The 26604-nt window shown below is 43.4% G+C and overlaps 1 protein-coding gene across 1 annotated transcript in view; it reads left to right on the top strand.

The window, feature by feature from the left end:
* Positions 1–2516: 2516 nt before the first annotated feature.
* The window catches only part of PLEKHA1 (pleckstrin homology domain containing A1), a 48184-nt gene continuing 24096 nt past the window's right edge, over positions 2517–26604 (top strand). Inside the window, exons 1-5 of the mRNA XM_066238681.1 lie at positions 2517–2648; positions 14205–14365; positions 21199–21255; positions 24950–24995; positions 26174–26271. Coding sequence (XP_066094778.1) covers positions 14225–14365; positions 21199–21255; positions 24950–24995; positions 26174–26271 — 342 coding nt within the window. The 5' untranslated portion in view covers positions 2517–2648; positions 14205–14224. The remainder of the gene's footprint in view (positions 2649–14204; positions 14366–21198; positions 21256–24949; positions 24996–26173; positions 26272–26604) is intronic.

The raw sequence follows: 26604 nt of genomic DNA on the forward strand, positions 1-26604 counted from the left end.
TATGTTAGCCACACATGCAGTTAAGAAAATAAAAATCCACTGTGGACCAGAGGAAACAGTGCTCTGGCCAGTTCATAAGCAGTGATGAAGCTAAACACTTTCAACTCTTGTACAGATGACGACCCAAAAGCCCAAGAAGACAGGTGTCAGCAAGGTGTTTCCACCTCCATCACTCTATGGGATTCTGAGAACATTCTATAAGGCGGGCAGTTGTGGTCACTGAGGGCCAGTACATCAAACTGTCACATGCTGCTTAAGGTCATGCAGGTAAGTCTGTACAGGTAAGTCTAAGGCTGTCTTTTTTTTTTTTTGCCAGAGAGACAGAGAGAGGGACAGACAGACAGGAAGGGAGAGAGATGAGAAGCATCAATTTTTCATTGTGACTCCTTAGTTGTTCATTGATTGCTTTCTCATATGTGCCTCGACTGGGGGGCTACAGCAGAGTGAGTGACCCCTTGCTCAAGCCAGTGACCTTAGGCTTTAAGCTAGTGACCTTTGGGCTCAAGCTAGGGACCATGGGGTCATGTCTATGATCCCATGTTCAAGCCAGTGACCTGGCGCTCAAGTTGATGATCCTGCGCTCAAGCTGGGTAAGCCATGTTCAAGCCTGCGAACTCGGGTTTTAAACCTGGGTCCTCTGCATTGCAGGCTAACACTCTATCCACTGCACCACCGCCTGGTCTAGTCAGGCAGACTATCTTTCACTTCACTTTGATTCAGCTGAGATAATGTCTAAACTTCCTTTAGGATCCTAATAAAGACAAACTCCATATCTGATTTTCTACCTCCTAGACAGAATCGAGTTGGAGAGGCCAGGCTGAGGGCCCAGACTTTTAACCCAGTTCACAAACAAAGAAGGGGTTAAGTAGTGAGGACTCCCACCATGTAACTAGGTTCACTGGCACTAACTGTGTCTTCTGTTCTAGCATCTGGACAGCTTGTTCTACCACTGGACATTGATTTGGCTTCTGTACATCTTCATATAGGAAGGATGTTCTGAAGAGTGTTGATACAGATTTTTTTTTTTTTTTTTTTGGATACAGTTTTGAAGAGGGAAGGATGTGATCTAAGGCTGTGCAGGGGAGGGAAAGGAAGAAGGACACAAACAGAACAAATTCTAGTGACTGAGGGCCTAGAGTGTGCCATGTATTGGGAAAAGGGTAGCAGATAATTCTATCCCAGCTCCTGGCATGTCTGAATACTTCTCGTTTTTCAGGTTTCAGCTCAAATGTCACTTCCTTAGTCTTCCCTAACCACCTTCACTAAAAAGCCCTCCTCCCCCACAATCTCTTTAACTTGCTCAGTTTCTTCATTGCATTAAAATCTGTTAATTGCCTTGAGGACTAGCTCCCCAGGCTGCAATCTCCATGAGGCATAATGGTTTCTGTCTTGTTCTCAGATGTATGCCTAGAGCCTATCACGGGACATGGCACGTAGTAGGTGCTTAACAGATGTGTTAAATATGAACAAATATTTATGAAAGTACCTATTTATTCTTCATCCTTCCTGAACATTTTTTTTTTTTTTTTTTGCATTTTTTCGAAGCTGGAAACGGGGAGGCAGTCAGACAGACTCCCGCATGCACGCGACGGGGATCCACCCGTCACGCCCACTAGGGGGCGATGCTCTGCCCCTCTGGGGCGTTGCTCTGTTGCAACCAGAGCCATTCTAGTGCCTGAGGCAGAGGCCACAGAGCCATCCTCAGCGCCCGGGCCAACTTTGCTCCAATGGAGCCTTGGCTGCAGGAGGGGAAGAGAGAGACAGAGAGGAGGAGAGGGGGAGGGGTGGAGAAGCAGATGGGTGCCTCTCCTGTGTGCCCTGGCTGATAATCGAACCCAGGACTCCTGCACGCCAGGCCGACGCTCTACCACTGAGCCAACCGACCAGGGCCCCTGAACGAATTTTAACTGACCCTTTAAGTTTCTCTTAGGCTCTGGTTCTATTGGGAAGGAGGAGTAGCTACAGTTCTAGAAAGAAAAGATTAGGAGCAAAGAATTGGCGCGCAGGGCTGCAGAGCGTTTTTCTCCAGGTCACACCGCGGCCAGTGAATTTATGCTTCCTGGACAGATTACGGGACAGCTTGCAAACGAATTCTCTGCAAACGAACGAAGCCTATTTTTAAAGAGCTCTGGGCGATGACATCAGAGAACTCCGAGTCCCCACCCCTGAGCCAAGCCTCGTGTCCACGAAAACTACGAATCCCAGGATGTTCTGCAGCGTAGGGGCCTAGAGCTCCAGGCGCGACCCGCCCCGAGGCGCCTGAAACCACCTCCCCTGGAACCAGGAAGACACTGAATACTCGGCCCGCCAAGCCGCCGGGACCCGCGCGGTGCCTGCCGGGACTTGTAGTCTCTTGGACTGGGAGTGCCCGCTCCGGAATCTCGGCCGCCGTCTGGGGGCAGAAGGGGCGTGGGCGCGCGTGCGCAGTGCTCCAGCGGGCCGTCGTGGGCGCTGCTCCGGCAGTTGGGCGCCGGTGGGAGCCGCGGCGGAGGCGGTGCGGTTGTTCCGGGCCGAGGGCCGCGGTGAAGTTCTGCGTGCGGAGCGCGGCCGCGCCGGGCGGGTGGGCGGGGCCGGGCTCCGGGAGCGCCGCGCCGGCGGAGGCGAACGGGGAGGCGGCCGCGCGTCCGCCGAGGGGTCGGCGTGCGCTGGTGAGTGTGGGCGGCGGGCGGCGGCGGCGCGGGGTCCCGGCTGCGCCCCCGAGGCCCGTTTCCGCACGTGCGCACCTGGGCGAGGCCGCAGGCCGGTTCACCTGCGCGCGCGGGCCGGGGAGCGGCGGAGGGGGCGGCGTCCTCTTCCCGCGGCGGCGGTATTGTTTCCCCGACCGCATCCCGGCGTCCGGCTGCGGGGGTGTCCGCCCCCTGGACTGCCCGTGCTGGCCCGTTGTCCGGGGGTCCCTGGCGGGCGACGCCTGTCGGGGCGGCGGCCAGGCTCCAGGGCTGTGCCCGCGGGGGCTCGGCGCCCCGGGCCGCGTCTCCCCAACATCTTCACGCGCTTTCGCTTTGGCACTCGCCGAGTCACAGGTCGGCGCCGCCCTGCCTCCCAGAACCACGCGTGTTAGTGCTCCGCCTTCGCTCCTCCGCGGTGCGGCCGGCCGGTGCGGTGGCTGCAGGTGACTCGCCCAAGGTCACGCAGGTGGGGCCGGGGAGGCGCCCCGGCCCGGGGTCTGCAGGCTCCGGGGCCGTCCTGCGTGGTTCTGGTCTCGTGCATTTGCTTTCTGCCGACCCTCCGGGACAGACAGACAGACAGACCAGCGCGCGGAAAGGGGCGTCCTAATGAAAGTGGTCTCGTTGTTGGTGGCGTTTGCTGCCGTCGGCGGAGCCCGCGCGGCGCCGGGCGCGCTGCGGCGCGGGGCACCCCCATGTCCGCCTCGGGGCACCCCCCGGCCGCAGCGCTTGTCAGGAATGAGACGCTCTGTCTGAGTCTGGGGACCAGTCGGTGCGGAGGTGTAAGGACGGAACCAGGCGGTCAGTCTGTGCCGGTGTCCCTCTTTTGTGTCACCTGCCAAGCCCTGCGACGCTCGTTTTCTTCTTTTGCGATCGATCGTTGTCGGTTTTCGTAAGATTTTCTTGGATTTAAATGAAGTCACTGCCCTCTGCGAATTAGTTTTTTAACTAAAAACATCTTCCTTCCTGTGCCCTTAATGACTGGAACCGACGGCACAGTGTGAGGTTTGACCCATTGTCTTTTATCTCAGCTGCGGATGGGTCTGCTCTGTGTCCCCCCACGCGCTCGGCCTCGTACTTTCTGTTAGCTTAACGCCCTTGAAACTCTTCAGAGCCAAGCTGGGGTAAGCTTTTATAGGAAACTTTTTTTCTTTGTAAAACTTTGCACCGTCGGAAGAACTTGAGCTGTTATTTCGGAAGTACGGTCCATTCTGACTCAAATGCCTATTACATTGCATACTCAAATTTTCATAGTAACGCACTTGTGGCAAAAAAAAAAAAAAAAAAAAAAAAAAAAAAAAAAAGCCCCCAAATAGAGTTTAATACTCCTTATCTTAGCCCAGTCTTCCCAAGGGAGATTACACTTTAGAATACTTACTTGTTTAAACAAGTATGTTTAAACTTAGCACAATTTGAGTTACTAAATCATTTATTTTATAGTGCTGTAGATCCACAGTGTATCCTTTTGACAGTTTTCCTTGAAGGGTGTACCCGCATCAAGGGAAATGGCTGTGAATTTGTCCATTTTGGTAAGCGAATTTTCCTTTTTTGGTAAGCAGTGGATAACTTTTTGAAGTTAAGATGTGCTTATTGAAACTGCTTCATATCTCTTTTTATCTTGTTAATTAGTATTTTTATTGTTGCTTTGAGGGGGGAAGTAGCAGGTTTGTATCTTTTTATTGTCCAGTTTTAGCAGTGTAGCAAAAAGGAAAGGTGGTGTGTAAATCTGAGTTTGCCACAGACTCTGAGACAGTAAGACAGGATAAGTATACAATCGTTAGGAAACTGCCATGGGTTCCTAAGCCGGAAGGACCTTTTTAGAAGTGTTTAAGGACATTAAGAATAGCATTGGGTTATTTTGTTTGGAAAGTAACCGTGGGCAATACTCTAGTGTTGCTAATGTAAAGGTTATGATGATGTTGATGAGTCCTAGGAAAATACTTGGAAAAGATAGGAACTTTTTTATATTTTAAGAGGGACTTTTTCTCTAGAAACATTTAAATGGCAGCTTAAAAAGAAATTGAAATTGACTTTTGTTAAGCCTGAAAGTTATTATAGTCACACAGCAAAATCCACAGTTATTTTGACTCGGTGGTAATTGGTAACCCAGAATGAAATTTATGAAGTAATAATTAGGATAATTTAGGTCAGACTTTACCATTGAAATGCTGCTTGATGTTAAATAGTTATTCTTGTTTAAATAACTCTTGTCATTTAAGAACGGGGAATAGAAATAGTTTTCTGAATAGAATGTAATTATTCAGATGTGACAATGGTTACTCACACTCTGCTTTTATTAGATAGAAAATTTGAAGTTTTGTAGCAGTAACTGCCTCAGCTGTGAGCAATACACAAATATCAATAGTACTTCACATGCTCTAGCATTTTACTTTTGGTAATATTAAAACTTAATATTACATTTCAAGGTGATTCTCTTCAGATTTACAATAGAATAAAATGGCTTCAGTAGGAGATAAATACTAAAATTTAGTTTTAATTCTTTTGACCATTTGTAAGTACACAGCATATGGAAATTATTGATGTAGTATCAGAAATGAGTTCTAATGGCAAAAACTCTTGGTAGCTTTAAATGCTCGTCTATAATGCTTATTTTCAGAAACGTAAAAATTGGGGATATTTTTGTTTAAAACTCAAAATTCTTTTTTTTTTTTTTTTTTACAGAGGCAGAGATAGACAGGGACAGACAGACAGGAACAGAGAGAGATGAGAAGCATCAATCATCAGTTTCTCGTTGCGCCTTGCGACTTCTTAGTTGTTCATTGATTGCTTTCTCACACGTGCCTTGACCGCGGGCCTTCAGCAGACCGAGTAACCCCCTGCTGGAGCCAGCGACCTTGGGTCCAAGCTGGCGAGCTCTTTGCTCAAGCCAGATGAGCCCGTGCGCGACCTCTGGAGTCTCGAACCTGGGTACTTCCGCATCCCGGTCCGACGCTCTATCCACTGCGCCACCGCCTGGTCAGGCTCAAAATTCTTGTTGATAGTTGTTAACGGCAATAGGACTGTTAGGCTTAACAAGCAACGTTAAACCATTTGAACTCAGTAATATTGTTTTCCTAGTAGGTCCTGTGTGGTGAAGAATATGTGAGCTTATAATTCCTAGAAGATATTTCAGCAAATATGTGCTATTTATTTTGGCAAGCATTTTGATTGGTTGAATTGCTTTGATTCAGGAAGATAGCATTTGGGGGATTTTATAGCATAAGCTTTTTGAAGTGGAATTTCTGTTGAATGTAAAATAAAATCAGTCATTTAGTGTATTTTTAAACATTTAAATAAGCTCGAGAGTCTTCAATATTAAGTCCTGAGTGGTTTTTTCCTACATGAAATCCTTATCAGACTCATCAGTCTGATAGTTTTATTCTCCAAAAGTTGTGCTTTTATCCCTTTATGTAACCTAGACTTCTATGAGTTTAACCACTGAACTCTGGTTCTGTATTCAATTTACCCTCTTCTAGAAGAAAGGATTGGAAGCGATCTCAGAGGACTTCTAATGTGGCATCTTACCCCGCACAGTAAATCCCCCCTGGGAATTTCCGTGTCAAGTGCTCCATCTCATTACTAAGGGTGGTGATGTTGTTCCATATGTCGTCAGATTATTGCGCAGCCTGAGCTTGTTGAGAACAAACATAAAACAGGCTATTTTTCTTTCCAACATTCATTGCTTTTAACTATGATTTGTAGAATAGTCCTCTTTCCCTGCCTCATGACATCATGGGCAAATGATAGCTTTTCTATGTTTACAGCTATTAAAAGCTCCTGTCTAATCTATTTCATTTAAAACCTTCAATCTCCTATTTAATTTAAAACTCCTCTCCTCCCTGACCCCAGTGTTAGGCCCCTTAACTGCTTGAAGCCCTAGGAGCAGGGAGGGATTGTGGGAGGCGCCCAGGATCCCTCTTTCTCTTCCCTCTTCTGGGATCTGTGTACTTGGACAGGGACTAGTCAGGAGAGAGAAGGAAAGGACAAATATTTCTTACCTGGTAGTATCAAAGCTCTCTTTTAAGTATTTTAATTATTTATTCATTTTTAGAGAGGGGAGAGAGAGGAGAGAGAGACAGAGAGAGAGAAGGGGGGAGGAGCAGGAAGCATCAACTCCCATATGTGCCTTGACCAGGCAAGCCCAGGGATTTGAACCGGTGACCTCAGCATTTCCAGGTCGACGTTTTATCCACTGCGCCACCACAGGTCAGGCCTCAAAGCTCTCTTTTAATTAATAGTGGCAAGCCACGATGTCCACTGATAGGAGTCTGAACTGGAGTTTGGTGAGATTTTGCAGGGAGACTCCCTCCTGCAGAGTTCCTGAACATGAAACTTGCTGCCTACACTCTCACCTCCTTGTTCCTATGCTGTCAGCCCACCACCATGGTTCCTGTGAGTGTGTGCCGGTGACATGGGTGGGGAGACTTTTCTTTCTTTAAATTGTTTTTTTTTTTGTATTTTTCTGAAGTGAGAAGGGGGGTGGCAGAGAGTCAGACTCCTGCTTGTGCCCGACTGGATCCACCCGGCATGCCTACCAGGTGGCGATACTCTGCCCACCTGGGCTGTTGCTCCGTTGCAACTGGAGCCATTTTAGTGCCTGAGGCAGAGACCATGGAGCCATCCTTAGCACCAGCCACCTTTGCTCCAATGAAGCCTTGGCTGTGGGAGGGGAAGAGAGAGAAGAGTATGAAGGGGGAGGGATGGAGAAGCAGATGGGTGCTTCTGTGTGTCCTGGAAAAAATCGAACCTGGGACTTCGGCACACTGGGCCGACACTCTACCACTGAGCCAGCCAGCCAGGGCCGGGGATACTTTTCTTTTGCAACCAGATTTTTTGATTTTAGCAAAATAGTTCAAGTCAAGCTGCCTTCTGCAGTTTCCACCTTAACCCATTGGCAACTCACTTCTTGTGATGCCAAATGGTGGCCTGTAGACTGCTTAAGTCTGTCCCCTTTCTGTGGCCTGCCATTTCATAAGCAGACATTGGGCTGGAGAGTGAGGTGCCAGTCTCTCCTTGTAGGCATGTCGTATCTTGGTGAAGGATTCTCTTGGGTGTCCCCTGTCATTGTTTTTTGGGTGAATACCCCCTTCCTTTTTCCCTGTGCTCTCTTCCTGAAGACTTGGTCAGCCTCTCATTTTTTCTCTCTCTTTGTCAGCTGCTTGTATAATATGGATGATGATAAGTCATTGGCTGGGGTGCAGAAGCCCTGAGGTGTGTGTTTGGGGTGTCAGTGCAAGACTCCGCAGATGTTTGATCCTTGGTGTCCATATATGCTCAGCTTTGTGTTTGCCTGCAATTTGGGGACAGTAGGGATGGTCTCACTCAACATCTAGTTAACAAACAATAGTGAAGTCCCCTGGGCCTAATGAGGTCTCACTGTGCAGAATTTTTCTTTCCTTTCTGTCTCTTCTTGATTTTTGTTTTGTTTTTATTTTTTGTCTTCCTGCTTCCTGATGTGTAAAGTATTAACTGGGAGTTTGTTAATTTATTACTAATTGTATTATCTAGCTATACCTAGAGCATAAGTAATGCTGAAGGATTTAATAAATATTGGGCAGGATTCAATAATGTAATTTTATCTATTCTTGCCTCATACTACACAAAAAATATAAATCCAAACAGAAATACGTTTAGTGTTTGAACTTTTTTCCTTCCATCATTTAAACAAACCAGTCAGATAAATCTGCTAAATGATTTCTCGTCTGATGAGGGAAAAGCAACTTGGTATTTGGAAAATGGAACATTAAGATTGGTTGCAGTAATTATGGGTTTCTTAATACTTCATTCATCAGATAGTTACTGAGTGCCTCCCATGTGCCAGCATTGGAGAAACAATAGTAAATAAACAGAACCCTGCTCTCAGGAGCCTATATTCCAGTGTGGTAGTGTGGGGAAGCAGTTAAATAAGGAAACCGTATGGCTTGTTAGCAATAACACTAAGGTGAAACAGGGAGGGAGGTGAGGTATGGCAGGAGGGCTTGGAGCATTTGCAATTTTAGATGTGCAGATGCTGTACCTTATATACCTAATGGAAGGCTTCACTGAGAAAAGGACATCTGAGTTAAAAGGCTTTGAGTGGGGAGCTTGTGTGATGTAGCAAGGGTCCCGTTGCCAGGGGCAACTAAGGGGGACATGGAGGTGGGGGTGGGGTGGAGGTGAGGCCTGTATGTCTCTGATTTTTACTTTGAGTGGGATGGATTGCGGTAAAGTAATGATTTTTACCTTGGCTGAACGCTGGAATTATTTGGGGAGTGTTAAGAATGTGATGCTGCCTGGATCCCATCTCCAGTTTCTGATTTACTTGGTCTGGACTCTGGAGGATCTGCCTAGGCATCAGGGTTTTCAGAAACTCCCAGGTATTTCTAATAAGCAGCCAGAGTTGAAGTTTTGAGTAGAGTGACGTTATACATTCTAGTATCGAAGAGCCAGAACCCCCTTGTTTGGATCTAGGAGCTGCCACTTTCTAAGCGTGTGACCTTGGGCAGGTTATTTTTTAAAACTTCTCAGTCTTTGTTTTCAAAGGACTAAATACTCATATTTAGAATCAGTGTTCAATGAATCACCACTTGGATATATATTTTAATGGGATCGCCCTGACTACTGAGAGTGGGGTGAAGGGGTGGGGCAGAAGCAAGGAGGCCACGCAGGAATCCAGCTGAGAGTTAATGGTGGCGTGAACCACAGTGGCAGCAATGAAGTGGTGAGAAATGCTGGGATTCTGGATAGATTTTGAAACTGGAGCCGCCAGGATTTGCTGAAGGATTGAACATGGAATGAGAGAGAAAGAAGAGTCAGCGAAGGTGACTCCCAAGATAATTTGCCTGAACCGCTCTAAAAAGGGAGTGGCTATTTACTGAGATAGGGAAGACAGAGAATAACAGATTGTGGGGAGGGGGGGTGTCTCTGGTGCCTAGTTTGTTAAGTGTGAGATGTCTGTTAGCTAAGTCAATCTGTAGAAGAGGCAGTTGTGTACGTGAGTCTGGAGTCAGTAGTGTCCAGGTCTGAGGACAGCAGTCTGGAACACATTAGTATTTAGAGCTGAGGGGAAGAGTGGGCTGACCATGCATCTATAGAGAGGAGGTCTGTGGACCACCCCCTGGGACCCTCCAGTAGTCAGAGGGTCTAGACTGAAAGAGGCTCTAGAATGAAAGACAATTGTAATTCTTTATTTCTTTTAAAAAAATAGCTTTATTGGGATATAATTTACCCATTTAAAGTGTAAAATTCTCAACGGCTTTTAGTATATTCACAGACTTGTGCAACTGTCTCAACAATCAACTTTAGAATATTTTTATTACCCTGAAAAGAAACCACAGACCCTCCCATCCTTAGGCAACTCCCCATCCTCAGTGTGCCCCTAGGCAGCCGCTGTTCTGCTTTCTTGTCTTTATGGATTGGCCCATTCTGGATATTTCATGTCAGTGGATCATACAACATGTGGTCTACGTATAGGGGCGTGGTATCCATTAGTGCCAACTTCTAGATTTATTAGATACTGAATCATTTGGTAAAGGTGGGGCTATAACAGTTCTCCATTATAAAGATTTATTTTCCTCTTTGTACTTAATGAGAAAACTGGGGGGTGGTATTTGAGACTAGTATTTTGTCTTCTAACAACCTGTTATCTAGTGGGTTTTGTGTTCATTAAGTATCCTCACTTAAATCAGTGATTGTATTGGAATTGCAAAGTGATAATTTTCTGTTACTATTTTCAAAGATCATTAGTTCATAGTATCTCTAAATCAGATGCATTGTATAAAATTTTTCGTTTTGTATTTGTACATCTTTTCTGTTACTGTGAAAATCTTGGTTTCTAATAAATGTTTTATTACTTTTATTTTAAATACAATCATAGCATCAGTATACTTGGATTACCGCAAATGCACTTAAAATACTACTATCATACAGAAACTAGTTTTAGGATTACGATACCAAGGAGGATTGCTGGGTCATAGGAATGAATGGAGATGTGATTTTTTTACATCGTGCCAAAGCCACCTCTATTGGAATGTGCCATCGTACTTCTCGCCAGCAATCCCAGTCTCTCTTTTCTTGCAATCTCACTGATATACAATGTTGCCCAACTTTCAAATTTTGCCAGTCTGACAGGTGAGAAATGGTATCTGTGTGTGTTATAGGTTTCTTTTCTTTTCTTTTTTAACCTTTCGATGATGAGGAGTTGTGAACATCTACAAAAGTAGATGGTACTCTGTAACTACAGTACTTACCCTTTAGCCTCAACTACTGTCAGCGCAGGCCCTGCCTCCTTTATCTGTCCCATTCTTTTAAATTATTCAGATAACACTTTATTTTATGTCTGTTTCAATAAATACCTCAATTTTTTTTTGTTGCTATTGGATTTTTTATTAACTTTTTGGAATTTGTTCCATACAATAAACTTATGTCCGTGTAAAGTTTGCAGTTTGGTGAGTTTTGAGCATGTTATTGCATATAGCAGTCATTCCCCTATACTAGGAGTCAGGAGCCTATGGCTTGCGAACCAGATGTGGCTCTTTTAATGGCTGCATCTGGCTTGCAGACAAATCTTTAATAAAAAAAATAATAACGTTAAAAATATAAAACATACTCATGTATTACAATCCATTCATTTTCTACCGCTCATGTTCATGGTTGCAGGTGGCTGGAGCCAATCACAGCTGTCCTCCGCGACAACACCAAATTTTTATTGGATAATGCATAACGTACACGGGTTCTTTTTTATTTTTTTATTTTTTCTTTTCTGAAGCTGGAAACAGGGAGAGACAGTCAGACAGACTCCTGCATGCGCCCGACCGGGATCCACCCGGCACGCCCACCAGGGGCGATGCTCTGCCCACCAGGGGGCGATGCTCTGCCCCTCCGGGGCGTCGCTCTGCCGCGACCAGAGCCACTCCAGCGCCTGGGGCAGAGGCCAAGGAGCCATCCCCAGAGCCCGGGCCATCCTTGCTCCAGTGGAGCCCTGGCTGCGGGAGGGGAAGAGAGAGACAGAGAGGAAGGAGGGGGGTGGGGGTGGAGAAGCAAATGGGCGCTTCTCCTATGTGCCCTGGCTGGGAATCGAACCCGGGTCCCCCGCACGCCAGGCCGACGCTCTACCGCTGAGCCAAATGGCCAGGGCCTGTACACGGGTTCTTGTATGGCTCTCATGGAACTACATTTTAAAATATGTGGCGTTCATGGCTCTCTCAACCAAAAAGTTTCCTGACCCCTGCTCTATACTGTAGAGGGCTGTGTGTAGACATACCAAATCTTACTTATCTATTTACCTGTTGGTAGACACTGGGTTGTTTTTAGTTTGGGGCTGTTGTTATGAGTTGCTGTAAATATTTGTGAGTTAGTCTTTGCATGCATGTATGTTTTCATTTCTTGTGAGTAAACTCTAGGAGTAAGTAGGTAGGTCATAGGATGAGTGTCTGCCTGCTCTTCCTGCCAGGACTCTTCCCATAGTGCTGTGCAGCTTTGTATTCCCGTCAGCAGTACAGAAAGTCTGGGGGTGCCACAGCTTGGGGAACATTTGGTGTTGTCAGCCTGTTTAATTTTAGCTATTCTGGTGAGTGTGGAAGGTATCTTTAAAAAAAATAATGAGGATTATTGAACTATAATTTACATATAGCAAATTTTACCTGCTTTCGTGTGCATTTGTATAAGTTTTGCATTTGCGCATAACTGGTGAGCTCCACCACAGTCAGGATGTACAACAGTTGCATCATCAAAATAACTCCCCTCATGTTCCTTTGAACAGAGTCCTCTCTATTTTAAGCTCTAGGAACTCTGATCTATTTTATCACTGAAGTTTTCTTTTTATTTTTAATTTGTATGTAGCACAGTTTACTCTGTTGTATGGGCCTATGAGTTTTGATAAATGCACAGATAATATCCTGCCACAGTCAAGATACAGAACCAGGTACATTACTCCAAAAATTATGTATGAAATTAGCCCGTCCCTCCACCTGCCAATCTTACCTGTCCCAATAGACTTTTTTGGTCTGGCTTCTTTCACTTAGCAAAGTACACTTGAGATTGACTCATGTTATGTGTGTCAATAGCTTGTTCCCTTATATTGCTGAGTAGAATTACCTTGTATTGGGTGTACTACAGTATTTATTTACCAAATGGAATGACATTTTGGTGGTTTCTGCTTTTGCCAATTATGAACAATGTTGCTGTAAACATTTCCCTGTTGGTTTTTTTGTGTAAACATAAGCTTTCTATTCACATAGGTAAATACCTCATCTTGTAAGGGTATATTTAACTTTGTAAGAATCGGCCAGACTCTGTTCCTATGTTGCTATGCCATTTTGCATTGCCATCAGCGATACATGTGAGAGTGTTTATTTGTTCTACATCCTTGTCAGCAACTGGTTATTGTCAGGTTTTGTTTTAATTTGGTGTTTTTTATTTGTTTCAGCCATTTTAGTAGCTATCTGGTGGCATCTCATGGTTTTTCTTTGTGACCCCTTCCTGAGTAATGGTGCCCATCTTTTTATGTGCTAATTTACTGTATATATTCTTCTTGTTGGTTTGTCTTCATGTTTGTCCATTTTTCTATTTGGTTGTCTTACTGAATTATAATAATTCTTTGCTTGTTCTTGGACATCAGTTATTTGATATATGTGTACTGACTATTTTCTCCCATTCTGTGGCTTTTGATTTCTTAATGGTTTCTTTTGAAGAGTATTTCTTAATTAAGTCCAATATATTAATCATTCTATGGTTCCAGTTCTTTGTATGTTATCTAAAAAAATCCTTGTCTACTCTCCAAGGTCATGAAGACTTCCTCTTATATATATTTTTAGAAGCTTGACTATTACAGCTTTTACATTAGGTCTCTGGTCCATTTCAAGTTCATTTATTTCCACATGAATAGCTATTGTCCCAGTGCCATTTGTTGAAAGACTATCCTTCCCCTATGGAATTGCCTTGGCATCTTTGTAGAAAATCAATTGACTGTACAGTATAGAGATTAAAATACAAGCTTCAGAGTCCAAGAATCTGGTTCATGTTTTGATCTATTACCTACCTACTATATATACAGTTCTCTAGTCTTGCAAAGTCACTTCCTCTTCTCCATGTTGTTTCTTATCTGTGAAGTGGGAAGCATGATGCCTGCTCATAGGGTCATTTTGAGGATTGAAGGAGAAAGTGCATGGAAAAGAATCACACAGAGCCTAGCTTATAGTAAGTAGCCAGTGAAAGTTAGCTACTGTTATTCTGTGAATTAAAAATATTCTAAAACACTCCTAAAGGCAGATCATCTTAGTTTATAACTGAAGAAATTAAGGTTTGGGATAACTAATTTTTTGGTTCACCGTGGTTTATTTAGGGAAAGGGAAGTACATTGTCTAAGTGAGGTGACGGTCTCTCCGTTGTCGTCATTATGAACAGCTGCGTGTAGTAACCGCTTGCCCATGCTTTCTGTGTGTTCGCATTGACCGGCTCCCACCCAGTGTTGGAAAGTAGGCTCCTTGTTGAACAAATACCATAACACATTTCATTCTGGAAGTCCACTGAGAACTACTTACTGGTAATGTTTCTGTTTTACAGTGTAATGTTCAAGCTCAGAAATGCCTTATGTGGATCGTCAGAATCGCATTTGTGGTTTCCTAGACATTGAAGAAAATGAAAATAGTGGGAAATTTCTTCGAAGGTACTTCATACTGGATACCAGAGAAGATAGTTTTGTGTGGTACATGGATAATCCGCAGGTTGGTAAAATCCAATGGTTACCTTTCTTCCAAAGCATACAAGAGTTTTAATTGTTCAAGCATTTGACATGCAGCTGATGTTAGGATTTGTCTTCCTAAACAGCACATATTTAGGTTTATTCCTACTACACCCCCAACTCCTGCTGTCTTTGAATTTCAGAAGGTGAAACTTAAATTTATTTGATAAAAATTTATGCATCATCTCTGCTTTTCCCCTTTGGGAGAGAAACACTGTCTCTGGTAGGAAATTTAAACATCATTTAGATTTAAGATTCTGTCTCTAAGAGACTACTGTCTTCTGGAAATAAGCAGCTTAAACTAGTTGCCCTTCTTGCACGAATGTAAGTCCTTTCATCTTATAGCATGCAAGTTGAGTATCAGCCATTGTAAGGCCATTCATGAGCTGAAATCCACTTTGCTTTCCTGCTGCCTTGCAAATCATTAGGGGTAAATGTTGTAAATTAAAAAAGGAGAATCCTATTTTTAAGATCTGTCAGAGACCTTGCTTTAGAGATTATCTGTTGAGCAGTTTAAAATTTTCTCTACCTGACTCTTCAAATTGAGAGGTATGTTGCAAGGAAGCAGATGCAAAACAGGCATAGGTCCCTAACTTCTAAGCTGTTTTGGTCCAGTGGGCTTTTTGTTCAGGTGAGGAACTACAGGCCCTGGAAGAGCAGGGACTGGTAGGAGGTTCCATTATGTTGCACAGAGTGGGAACTAGACCCCTGACAACTAGTCCGACGTTCTTGACTACCCTAGCTCGACTTCAGAGTAGACCACATACACACATGCTCGTGGATTTGTATTTGCTCATGTAGAGTTGGAGTTGTAAGGATATTAATTCAGCCTCCTTAGTGGAAGAAACCTGATCTTCACCTTCGCTGTTGTTTGAACTACACATTACTAAAAAGTGTATATTATTATATTTGAGACAGCTTTAATTATTATTTGTTCTGTGAGCCATAATTTAGTTCCTTGTAGCTTCTAACCATTGATCCTACTTTTGTCCTTTGATTCTCCATAAAGTAAGTCTAGACCTATATCCACATGCAACCTTTCAGATTTTGGGAGGATACTTTGTACTTTAATTCAGTTTTTTTGGCCTGGAACTGTCTTTTCTCTGCCTTTACTCTTTTTTTTTTTTTTTTAAATTTTATTTATTTATTTTTTTACAGAGACAGAGAGTGAGTCAGAGAGAGGAATAGATAGGGACAGACAGACAGGAACAGAGAGATGAGAAGCATCAATCATTAGTTTTTCATTGTGCGTTGCAACACCTTCGTTGTTCACTGATTGCTTTCTCATATGTGCCTTGACCGTGGGCCTTCAGCAGACCGAGCAACCCCTTGCTGGAGCCAGCGACCTTGGGTTCAAGCTCATGGGCTCTTGCTTAAACCAGATGAGCCCGCGCTCAAGCTAGCGACCTCGGGGTCTCAAACCTGGGTCTTCGGAATCCCAGTCCGATGCTCTATCCACTGCACCACCGCCTGGTCAGGCTGCCTTTACTCTTAAGAGCTTACTGATACCCAGCTTTTCTCCCTTATCTCTGGGTGTAACCAGCTTTCTTGGGTGGCAGTAACCTGGCTGTGCAGCAACATGATTAATACTTTTATTTACTTGAGCAGAGTCACTGGGAGAAAGAACAGGTCAGCAGAAATCGAAAGCTCATCTTGACCCTTCCCCCCTTTTATGACCCCGTCTTGATCTGTGGCCCAGGCCTCTCCCACACCCTTTTCCCTGTGGTGGAAAGTAACTGAGACCCCCCTGGACTTCTGATGACTATGACTGGCTCCATTTCTGGTCCTCCTCACCCCTGCAGGCCGTTGTGCAGTCGCCGGTCTTCTCTCGCTCATTCATCTCGTGTCACAAGATCCAGCTGACTTTATATGGTTTCGCCAGACTTTTATTTAAAACTTGCTGATTCCTTTTCTGTCTACCTACATAACAGGTTCTCCTCCTCAGCCTTCCTCCTTTTATCAGTCCTTTCCACTTAAATGGAGCTAAAAGACGATAAGTACAAAATAGAATATGCTTATTCCATGGAAGGAAACAGACTTAGAGTGTGGAGGACATCCCAGGGGTGCCATTATGGCTAGTGGAGGGGTGGTAACTTTTGAAATGGACCTGGAACTGTGGCTATGATTTTGGCTAAGAGGTGAAGTGGGTATCCCAGGGCCCAAAGAACAGCACAGACCGAGACACTGAAGCCGGAAGGCCTGGAGCGGGTTTGGGGAATATCTCACTCTGGCTGAGCTGGGAGAGGACATGTTCAGGTTTGCACTCTGCTAGGTTTTTTTTTTTTTTTTTTTTTTTTTTTTTTTCCATTTTTCTGAAGCTGGAAACAGGGAGAGACAGTCAGACAGACTCCCGCATGCGCCCGACCGGGATCCACCCGGCACACCCACCAGGGGCGGTGCTCTGCCCCCCAGGGGGCGATGCTCTGCCCATCCTGGGCGTCGCCATATTGCGACCAGAGCCACTCTAGCGCCTGAGGCAGAGGCCACAGAGCCATGCCCAGCGCCCGGGCCATCTCTGCTCCAATGGAGCCTTGGCTGCGGGAGGGGAAGAGAGAGACAGAGAGGAAAGCGCGGCGGAGGGGTGGAGAAGCAAATGGGCGCTTCTCCTGTGTGCCCTGGCCGGGAATCGAACCCGGGTCCTCTGCACGCTAGGCTGACGCTCTACCGCTGAGCCAACCGGCCAGGGCTCTGCTAGGTTTTTTTCACGTGGACTCCTGAAGCCAGATTTCTATGGTGTAATTAGCACATTGGTTTTTTTTTTTTAATATACTGCAGGATTTTAAATCTGCTTTTTTATTTCGTTCTTTTTTTTTTTTTTTTTTTCATTTTTTCGAAGCTGGAAACGGGGAGGCAGTCAGACAGACTCCCGCATGCACCTGACCGGGATCCACCCGGCATGCCCACCAGGGGGCGATGCTTTGCCCCTCTGGGGTGTCGCTCTGTTGCGTCCAGAGCCATTCTAGTGCCTGAGGCAGAGGCCACAGAGCCATCCCTAGCGCCCGGGCCATCTTTGCTCCAATGGAGCCTCGCTGCGGAAGGGGAAGAGAGAGACAGAGAGGAAGGAGAGGGAGAGAGGTGGAGAAGCAAATGGGTGCCTCTCCTGTGTGCCCTGGCCGGGAATCAAACCCGGGACTCCTGCATGCCAGGCCGACGCTCTACCGCTGAGCCAACAGGCCAGGGTCTTTATTTAGTTCTTAATAATTTTATCTCTTCATTCCCATTAATGAGAATCTTTTTCAGTCTCGATTCGGCCTGCCATTGCATTAGACATGAGCACCAGCTTTGTTTCACTTTTAAATGTATTCATAAAGACTTAGCTTTTTCGCCTGACCAGGCGGTGGCACAGTGGATAGAACGTCGGACTGGGATGCGGAGGATCCAGGTTCGAGACCCCGAGGTTGCCAGCTTGAGCGTGGGCTCATCTGGTTTGAGCAAAGCTCACCAGCTTGGACCCAAGGTCACTGGCTTGAGCAAGGGGTCACTTGGTCTGCTGAAGGCCCATGGTCAAGGCACATATGAGAAAGCAATCAATGAACAATTAAGGTGCTGCAACGAAAACCTGATGATTGATGCTTCTCATCTCTCTTCGTTCCTGTCTGTCCCTATCTATCCCTCTCTCTGACTCTCTGTCTCTGTAAAAAAAAAGACTTAGCTCTTTCATGAAAACTTCAGAAAAATGTTTGATTAGAAGTGTTATATTAGATTGCACCGCATGGAATTGCCAGTGTGCCAATTCTTTCATGTATTAAATAAATATGGCAATTTCATCTGATACAATCTAGTTGCTTATGGTTACAGTGTTGTAACACATTATACTGATCGTCATAGCCCTGATAATGAAAGTGGATGAGTTTGGCTCACCTGTCCTGAGGGAGAGCCATCCTTCCTCTGTTTTGTTTCCTATGTCACTACCATTGATTTAAAAAAACCCGTCGTAGTGTATTACCAGAGATCAGCTAGGCTAGGGGCATTCTGTGTTTTGTTGAGGGCATGGGTGATGGTGGAGAATTCAGTAATTGAGTAGTTAGTTGTATTAGGAAATAATTTGAAAAAACTTGAAAAAGTATTTTGGCAAAAAAATGCAGGAGCTCTTATGAACCAAATGGCTTATTTCCTTTTTTATCTTAAAAGTCATATTAGTTTATTATTTCTTGTTCATTGTCAAGTAACACATTTTGAAACCCACTCTTTTCTAGTTGACCTTGGCAGCAACCATACTGATCCATAGGAATGATGTATTTTGAAGGTCCTTTATCTCTCAGCTATTATTCGGTATTTCCTTGTACCGACCACTCTGACCCGTGACCCTCTGTGTCATGCAGCCATGACATAGGTTCTCACTTCTCTTCCCCACACAGAGGCTTAGAGATCATTCCTCTAGTTAAATAATAGACTTATGGAGGACTAAAAGAAAACTAATTTTGAAGGGAAGGTTAGCAGAATTTGAAAAATATTTCTTTGGTAGTAATTAGAGATCTTGAGGACATTTTAATATTTCATTTCCTTACTCAAGATTAAAAAAAAACCCCTCTAAATGTACAAGATTTTGTATAAGAAGACAACCATTTAAAGTTACACATTAAAAATGTAATTTTGTATTTATTTGTGATTTATACTTGGAACCTTGTACTTCATATAGTTTAAAGCAGAACATAATGCAGTTTTACTTTACATAGGAGTGAAAGTTTTGGAAAGACCTATCCCTGTCAATAACAAGCTCATGTTTGGAAATCCTAAGTCTTTGAAATGTCTTGGCTTCCATATAATTAACTAGTTCCATTAAGCTTATATTCATAAGATAATTCATGAATTGTCTCATGAAACATTCATGAGAACAATCTAAAGATTTTTTTAAATGTACATTATTATTATTATTTATTTATTTTTTTTCTGAAGCTGGAAACGGGGAGAGACAGTCAGACAGACTCCCGCATGCGCCCGACCGGGATCCACCCGGCACGCCCACCAGGGGGCGACGCTCTGCCCCTCCGGGGCGTCGCTCTGCTGCGACCAGAGCCACTCTAGCGCCTGGGGCAGAGGCCAAGGAGCCATCCCCAGCGCCCGGGCCATCTTTGCTCCAATGGAGCCTTGGCTGCGGGAGGGGAAGAGAGAGACAGAGAGGAAGGAGGGGCGGGAGTGGAGAAGCAAATGGGCGCTTCTCCTATGTGCCCTGGTCGGGAATCGAACCCGGGTCCCCCGCACGCCAGGCCGACGCTCTACCGCTGAGCCAACCAGCCAGGGCCAGATGTACATTATTATTATAAAGTCCATTAAAAAGTTGATCTTGCTCAGTCTACACTGGAGGAAACTTTCAAAAGCAAGATTAATTTTACTTTTGAAATCTTCTCTCAGTCTTTTATTTTGTGTTTTTAATTTTTTTCCAGATTTCTTTATCTGGTTTTTCTACCTCCGTCTTTCTCTTCTATAGTCCATCTAATTTATTACATTACAAAATAAATTAAAGCACAGCTTTGATTACAGAATTGCTCCCAGGCCGCCTTTAATGGTTTCAGATTCTTAACAGTATAAACTCCCTCGGTGCTTTTTGCCTTTTCACTTAGGTCTTCTCTAATGAGATTCTTCATTCAGGTTCTCAAACCATTTTCTTCAAGCCGGTGTGACCCTGCATTGCGGCCACCTTCTCTTCAGTGCAGAGCTTGGGAGTCTTCATGGTTTGCTGCAGCTCTGTTTTTTGTCACTCTTGTGTTTCAGCTTTTTCCTTTAAATGCTGTTTATTCCCCTACAGTCTTTCCTGATAGCCTTAGCCAGAAATTATTCTCTCAATTCTTTACCGCTAGCTCTTTTCAGACACAAACCACATTCCCACTTGTTAAGGGAGGAGTAAAAATATTTTGTATGAAAGTGTCAATATATACATTACCTGGTATGCTTTAAAGAGTATCAGTCAGGTTTCAGTTAGAGCAGTGGTCCCTGGGCCGCGGACTGGTACCGGTCTGCAGGGAAAGAATAAATAACTTACATTATTTCCATTTTATTTTTAAGTCTGAACGATGTTTTATTTTTTAAAAATGACCAGATTCCCTCTGTTACATCCGTCTAAGACTCACTCTTGATGCTTGTTTCGGTCACGTGATACATTTATCTGTCCTACACTAAAGGCCGGTCCGTGAAAATATTTTCTGACATTAAACCAGTCCATGGCCCAGAAAGGTTGGGGACCGCTGAGTTAGAGCATTGTCTTAATATGCCAAGATTGCGAATTCGATCCCCGGTCAGGGCACATAGAAGAAGCAATGAATGCATGAATAAGTGCAGCAACAAATCAGTGCTTCCTTCTTCCTCCCTTCCTCTCTCTAAAATCAATCAGTCAAGTAAATTTTAAAAAGTTTCAGTTTTTTTTTTTGAAAAATGGTTATTAGATCAAGTTTTTAAATAGGGGAAAATTCAGTTTTTTAAAAAATGGGTATACTTGATTTAAAGTTTTAATAGAACAAAGAAATATGTACAGTCTTTTGAAATGTCTTACAATCACTTTATGTCTCTAAATATTTTTTTCCCATTGTTTCAGGAACAAAATCTGATCTTGTGTATGGCTTTTTAAGCTCACAGAAATGAAAATAAGACTGGCCTCTTAGTTGTAGAATCTATTAAGATGGAACAGAGTAGACTTCAGTTTTGTTACCCACATTGTCAGCTTAATTTCAGACCTACTAAATATTTGAACTGGAAAAACTGTTTTGTAAAAAGTGATATTAAAAAATCTAATTTATTAACTTTTTAAATGTGTAGACAGTTATAATATAAAATAAATTCATAATGTTGGGTATTAACTATATATTAATAATTTTTTTCTAGAACCTGCCTTCTGGATCATCACGTGTTGGAGCCATTAAACTTACCTACATTTCAAAGGTAGTTTTTCTGTATTGAATTATACTTATGCTTGAATTAAAATCTCTTAGGATGGGAGTGTGAATATTAGGACCGATTTCCTTTCTGTGTTATTTAATGAGGATGTTCAGATTTATATCATGCTGAAAGTAGCACCTGACTACTATGTTTAGGATGTTCTTTGATAAATTTAGGAAGAATATGGAATTAATTCATAGGATGTAACACATTGTGGAAGTTAACATTAACTTTTATGGTCAGGTATGTGAACGTTGGCAGTGGAGAAGTTAGTTAACTATTAGGTCCTGTCTTGGAAATGGACAAGATTTTTCTAAGTTCGTACTACATTTATTTAAATGTTTCCAATTTTTAATTTCATTACCTTTACTCTTTGTTTTTTTGTTTTATTTTTAGGAAAATACGAACTATCTTTATGGTGAAGAAATGATTGTTTTGTCATTTCACTTTCTCTGCTAATTTGTTTTCTTGTTTATTGATTTTTGCTATGCTATTTATTTATTTATAGAGACAGAGATAGAGTCAGAGAGAGGGATAGATAGGGACAGACAGACAGGAAGGGAGAGAGATGAGAAGCATCAATTTTTCGTTGTGACACCTTAGTTCATTGATTGCTTTCTCACATGTGCCTTGACCGTGGGCCTTCAGCAGACAGAGTAACCCCTTGCTCAAGCCAGTGACCTTCGGTCCAAGCTGGTGAGCTTTGCTCAAACCAGGTGAGCCCATGCTCAAGCTGGCAACCTCGGGGTCTTGAACCTGGATCCTTCGCATCCCAGTCTGACGCTCTATCACTGCACCACTGCCTGGTCAGCTATGCTATTTAAAAAAAAATTAGATTTAGTATTGTCGGTAGATTTATCCTGTAGAGTTTCTGTGTTTTACACAAGGTACTATGTTTGTTGATCACTTAAGGTATGAGATGTGAAAAGTAGCAGCCCAGTACGATGAAGAAATACGCACATGCGTACTATTGTGCACATAGGGAATGTTTTAGCAGCGGTCTTCAACAGAACAGGAGACCAAGGTACAAGCGTGCCTGTTTAAAAGATATTTTTATAATAATAAAACATTTGGGTATCGGTATCACAATAGAACTAGTCATTCTCATTGACAAAAAAAATTAGCCCTTGAACAATAAAGATTACATATTTAGAGGGAAATATTTTATGTAAAGCCAAATAATTTGAATTTGGGACAAATTGTTTATCTCAATGTTCTTATATGTTAAGACATTTAATAAATGCTTCAGGGAATCTTGCAGCTTAAATTTTATCGAGACTGTTATTAGGAAGCACAGAATTGCATTGTAAGATAAGTTCTAGCGCCTCAGTTGGCTTGACTGCCTGTATATATAGTACAGTGTGCTCTAACATAAACATGCTGCCAGCATTTTGGACTCTCAGTGAAGTGAGGTGAAGGCCTGTTTGTTTTATTGGAATAGGCTCTGCCCTGGCCACGTAGCTCAGTTGGTAGAGCATTGTCCAGATACACCACGGTTGGGGGTTTGATCCCCAGGCAGGGCACATATAAGAATCAACAAATGAGCCTGATCAAGAGGTGGCGCAGTGGATAGAGCATCAGCCTGGGACGTTGAGGAACCAGGTTGAAACCCCTGAGGTCACCGGCTTGAGCATGGGCTTGCCAGCTTGAGTGTGGAGTTGCCCATTTGAGCATGGGATCATAGAAATGACCTCATGGTCCCTAGCTTGAAGCCCAAGGTCGCTGGCTTGAACAAGGGGTCACTTGCTCTGCTGTAGCCCCCAGTCAAGGCGCATATGAGAAAGCAATCAATGAACAACTAAGGTGCTACAACGAAGAATTGGTGGTTCTCATCTCTCTCCCTTCCTGTCTGTCTGTCCCTGTCTATCTCTCTCTCTCTTTCTGTCTCTGTCACACACAAAAAAATTAAGATTAAATAAAACACTTATAAATAATAAAAATGGGAGCTCTTTTTTATTTTTTTAAGGTAAAATGTGCTTTTATTATTTTTATTTTATATTGGCACTTTATTTGTACTTGATTTTAATCGAGGATTGCTTTTTATTTTAGTTTTTTTCAATTACAGTTTACAGTCAATATTTTGTATCGGATTCAGGTAGAAAAATGGAAGCTCTTTTTAAAAATAAGCAATTAACTCAGCAAGCTGGCTGATGGGCCAGCCCCTTTCCCTTTCTCAGTCACTTCCCTTTTAACATGTAACCTTTTCTGTGTCATTCTGTTAACCTTCATCTCTGTCCCACAGCTAACAGAAGCTTGAATGGTACAGCTTGTACTCCCTTTAGACGTGCCACTTTTTCCTCTAGGATTTATTCCTGAAACAGATTTCAGTGTGACTCAGAGCTGTGAATTTATGGTTGGGGTTAACCAGGAACCCCAGATTTTGAATTCTTTCTGAAGGTACCAGCGTGCTACAATTCTGGTTCTAACACTGGGCAGCAGCAAGGCAGTATCTGTGAATGTGCCTCTCAGAGAGCTACTTTACTTAACCTTCTGAGCAGTACGAAAGTCCATGTACATCCTCATGCCTCCTGACCATCCAGAGTACGATCGGACATGTACGATGGCAACATTCAAAAAAGGCAAATGTATGTTTTTTTTGTTTCCATAAATCGGTTATCAAACAAACATGATTTTAAGTTAATAAAGCTAACTGGAACTAATTTCATTTTTTGAAAATAAACTCCTGGGGGTCAGCATGCATGAAAAAAAACTCAGTACTCGAAGGGTTAAATGGGTAAGCAAGCAGGTGTAGTTGCTTTACCTTCTAAAAGGAACCATGTGCTTGCCTGACCAGGTGGTGGCGCAGTGGATAGAGTGTCGGACTGGGATGCGGAGGACCCATGTTCAAAACCCTGAGGGTCACCAGCTTGAGCACGGGCTCATCTGGTTTGGGCAGAGCTCACCAGCTTGAGCCCAAGGTCACTGGCTTGAGCAAGGGGTCACTCGGTCTGCTGTAGCTCCACGGTCAAGGCACATATGAAAAAGCAATCAATGAACAACTAGGGTGTCTCAACGAAAAACTAATGATTGATGCTTCTCATCTCTCTATGTTTCTGTCTGTCCCTATCTATTCCTCTCTTTGACTCTCTCTCTGTCTCTGTAAAAATAAAATAAAATAAAATAAAAGGAATGTGCTCCCTTTAGTAAAGTGACTCCACTGTTCCAGGACATTGTAATGTGCAGGAGAGTATTCAGTGCAGTTTGGACTTCCTCATTGCAGATTAATGCCTTCTGGAGTTTTGGACTTTAAGTCCATACTCTTCCCAGTGCCCACCATCCTGTTCTCTAACAGTTCACAGTTAACTTAGAAGTATAAAATTTGGGGAGAATTTATAGCTTGTAGCTTATTTATTGAGGGGTATTTTTGAAAAACATGTTAAACTAAAAATAATTCTATGTATGACATCAAACTTAATCATTTACTTTAAATTTCACATTTTCTTTGGAAGAAAAGTTTGTTCAAAGAGAACATGGAAGTATCATTTGTTGTAAACAACTTACAGTTGGGACCCATATCCTATATTTAATTTGCTGTTCTTTTCCAGCTTCCTTTAAAGTTTAATTGTAGGTCTTTGTGCTAGATGCGTATGATTATTGGGAAGGCGAGCCCGTGGACATCTCCACAGTCGGTAAGGCTGGTTATGGTAGCAGATGGAGTGAGTGATTCACCTCTCTTTCTCTCTCTCTCTCTTGTCAGGTTAGCGATGCAACTAAGCTCAGGCCAAAGGCTGAGTTCTGTTTCGGTAAGTAGCCATATTTTATACATAAGTTATTTTAAGTTAGATTAAGATAATTACATCATATTGTAAAAGAAAACAGTCGCCAAAATACCAACACACCAGAAACCTAAGGGGCAATGAATAGTTCTAAGACACTTCCCTTGGGACTGCCATCCAGGTGAAGAGGGCGAGCTGCTGCTCTCTTGCCCGGGCCCGGCACAACTCCCGCTGCCAATTAAGTCATCTTTCTCTGCGTTTTTACAGTGATCACCTCCGGCAGCATTTCAGGAATTTTCACTTTCTCCTTTGTTTTATTCTATATTAAATGAGTAAATAATGAAGAGGATTTGGTTTTCAGCTGTGGGTAGTGAAAACTACAGTGCAAGGTAGGAGAGTGTCTGATGAGCTTGTCAGCGGACGTGAGTGAGCGCCCCGTGTGTGCGCTGTGGCCGGCACCGGGGCTCTGAGGGTAATAAGCAAGGCTGCGTAAGACTCACAGGAGGACAGGGCAGGGACTTGGTGACTGGATGTGGGGGCGGAGGGGCAGAGACGGGTGTCAGGTAGGTTTGATTCAAGTAAAGAAATAAGGACTCAGGGAGAGTGATTAGGTAGGAGGTTTAAGGACTTTGAAATGGTGGGAGACACACGTGGCAGGGTTCTGGTGGCAGTGGTTGGGGGCTGGGCGGAGCTCGGAGGTGAATATGCAGGGTGTGGAATCTGGGAGCAGCGGGTGGTCGCTGAGGCCACCCGGGGGAGCAAGCGCGATTGTGTCCTCGGTATGCTAGTGGACATTAGCCACGGGCGCTCCCTTGGTGTGGTGGGTGTTAGCGCGGGTGTGCCCTCAGTGTGGTGGTGGGCATTAAAGCCAATATCTGTAAACATTTTTAATGTGTATTCCCTTTGATCCAGCAAATCTGTGTTCAGAAACTTATCCTATAGAAATGCTGGCCCAAGTATGGAGAAATATATGTATGTGATGTTTCATTGGGATGTCTTAATATAATCTCAAAATTTGGAAATAGCCAAGAGTCTTACCTATGTTATTGGTGATAGTAGCAGTATTATCTATGTTTTAATATCTTGTCAAATTTGAAGGAGTTGCAGCATTGAACCTAGTACGGCTTTTCAGCTGCTACAAATACAAACTTAGAGGTAACAAGTGTGAAATTTCTTGTCTCACAGTTTATTTTTTCTCTCAACAGTTATGAATGCAGGAATGAGGAAATATTTTCTACAAGCTAATGATCAACAGGACCTAGTAGAATGGATAAATGTGTTGAACAAAGCTATAAAAATTACAGTAAGTATTTGTATTTTAAAAGTTTTAATGTTTGAAAAAAAGTTTTAATGTTTGAAAGTGATCTTTACATTTTGAAAGTACAACTACTAATAACTGAATTATTACTCCAAGTTTATGTAGGAGACAGGGGTTTATAATGTGAATACATTGTCTTTACATGTGACAGTGGCCCTTAAAACCAGCCCATAAATGCCTTTTTAACCCATTCTGAATTACTGTAGGTTTTAGCCACTGTTTATAGGAATGTTTCCAGGGGGATGTGTGGTAGAGTTCTGCCTTGAGGGAAATGTGTTTTCCTCCCAGAGTAGGAGCTTCGTGCACCCCCCCAGGTAA

Source organism: Saccopteryx bilineata, chromosome 7 (assembly GCF_036850765.1).
Source record: "Saccopteryx bilineata isolate mSacBil1 chromosome 7, mSacBil1_pri_phased_curated, whole genome shotgun sequence".
NCBI classification, from domain to species: Eukaryota; Metazoa; Chordata; class Mammalia; order Chiroptera; family Emballonuridae; genus Saccopteryx; species Saccopteryx bilineata.